Source organism: Lepidothrix coronata, unplaced genomic scaffold, assembly GCF_001604755.1.
Source record: "Lepidothrix coronata isolate B3197 unplaced genomic scaffold, Lepidothrix_coronata-1.0 Scaffold490, whole genome shotgun sequence".
Taxonomy (NCBI): domain Eukaryota; kingdom Metazoa; phylum Chordata; class Aves; order Passeriformes; family Pipridae; genus Lepidothrix; species Lepidothrix coronata.
Window position 1 is genome coordinate 30060 of NW_016690670.1, and position 1685 is coordinate 31744.

General features: G+C 52.0%; 1 protein-coding gene across 1 annotated transcript in view; it reads right to left on the minus strand.

The window, feature by feature from the left end:
* SH3BP5L (SH3 binding domain protein 5 like) overlaps positions 1-91 on the minus strand; it is a 7370-nt gene extending 7279 nt beyond the window's left edge. The window contains exon 1 of the mRNA XM_017839815.1: positions 34-91. Coding sequence (XP_017695304.1) covers positions 34-91 — 58 coding nt within the window. The remainder of the gene's footprint in view (positions 1-33) is intronic.
* Between the last annotated feature and the right edge of the window lie 1594 nt (positions 92-1685).

The window sequence follows — 1685 nt, forward strand, 5'->3', positions numbered from 1 at the left end:
AGCCCCCCAAGCCCCCCCCGGGCCTGTGTTTACCCCCCGCTCCGCCGCCGCTCCCGCGCCGCTCCCCCAGCGGAAGCGGAAGTGCCGCCATGGCTCCTTTTGCCGTACAACATGGCGGCCCTCCGTGCTCGTTCACTCGCCGCCTTCTCCGCCGCTCTCCCGGTTCTCGGTAAGATCAAGCCGGGCGCGCGGGATTGTCTGCAAAGGGAAACCGTCGCGCCCGGTTTGGTCCTGATTCTTTTAGAGTTATTTCCAAAATTAACACAGGGTTTGTTATGAGGGAGCCGCCATCTTGTGTCACCGCGCCGCCGCGCCTCAAGATGGCCGCGCCGGCGTCGAACCCCTGGGAGGGAAATGAAACCCCGGGAAAGTTTGATGCAAAGCCGTCAAAAATAAAGGAGGACAAAGACTTCCCTCCGAGACCCTCAAACCCTCCTAAAATCCCCCTTTTTCTCCCCCGGGCCTTAGTTCAACCTCGCTTCTCTACAGGAAGCGGAAATGCTGTCAAGGCTCCTCCCGCCGTTCAACATGGCGGCCCCTTCTCTTGCCGTACAACATGGCGGCCCCCTCAGCTGCCGTACAACATGGCGGCCCCCAGGGCTCAGCCACCCGCGGCCTTTTCCGCCGCTCTCCCGGTTCCCGCCGGGCTCGAACGGGATGGACGACTAAAAAAAGAATCTTCGCCTCTTTTGACCCCGATTCTCCTCGAATTACCCCCAAAATAGCACAGCATAGGGATACAAGGGCGCCCCCAATTTTATTTTATTATTTTATTATTAATTTTTCATATCTTATCACTATTTTGTAGTTTTTATATTTTATCACTCACTGGTTTTTATTTTTCTATTTTATGACTTGGCTTATGGTTATTTTATTATTTCTCTATTTTATCATTATTTCATTATTTCTATTTCATCGTTTATTTTATAGTCCTCTTATTTTGTTACTTTTATTTTACTTTATTATTTTTATTACACTTTTACTATTTTATTAGTTTTAATGTTTTTCATTTTTCCATTTCGTTTTATGATTTTATTATTTCTAATTTCCCTTTTCATTTCATTATTTTTAAATTCTCTTTATTTGATTCCTTCATTGACGTCCCTTTTCCAAAATTCGTTTATTTCTCATTTATTGAAATAACGATTTTGGTTAAAAGCTGCCTAAAAAAAAGTCCCAAAACGGACAAAATCCGCCCAAAACTGGCGGAGGGGAGGGGAGGGAGAGGGAGAGGAGAGAGGGAGGGGAGAAGGAGAGAAGGGGGAGAGGGAATGGAGGGGAGAGGGAGAGGGGAGGGAGGGAAAGAGGGGGGAGAGAGAGGGAGGGAGGGAGGGGAGAGGAAGATCTGGCAGAAGGGAAGGGGGGAGAGGGAGGGAGGGGAGAGGGAAGAGCTCGGGGGTCTCCCCCTCTCCCCCAGTCACTCCCACGTGACACGTGCAGGGACACGTGACCTCCCTCCCTCCAAATCCCCCTCAAGCCCCCAAATCCCTCTCCCCCCTCCTCTCCCCCTCCCTCTCTCCTCTCCCTCTCCCTCCCCTCCCCCTCTCCCCTCCATTCCCTCTCCCCCTTCTCTCCTTCTCCCCTCCCTCTCTCCTCTCCCTCTCCCTCCCCTCCCCTCCGCCAGTCCATTCCCTCTCCCCCTTCTCTCCTTCTCCCCTCCCTCTCTCCTCTCCCTCTCCCTCCCC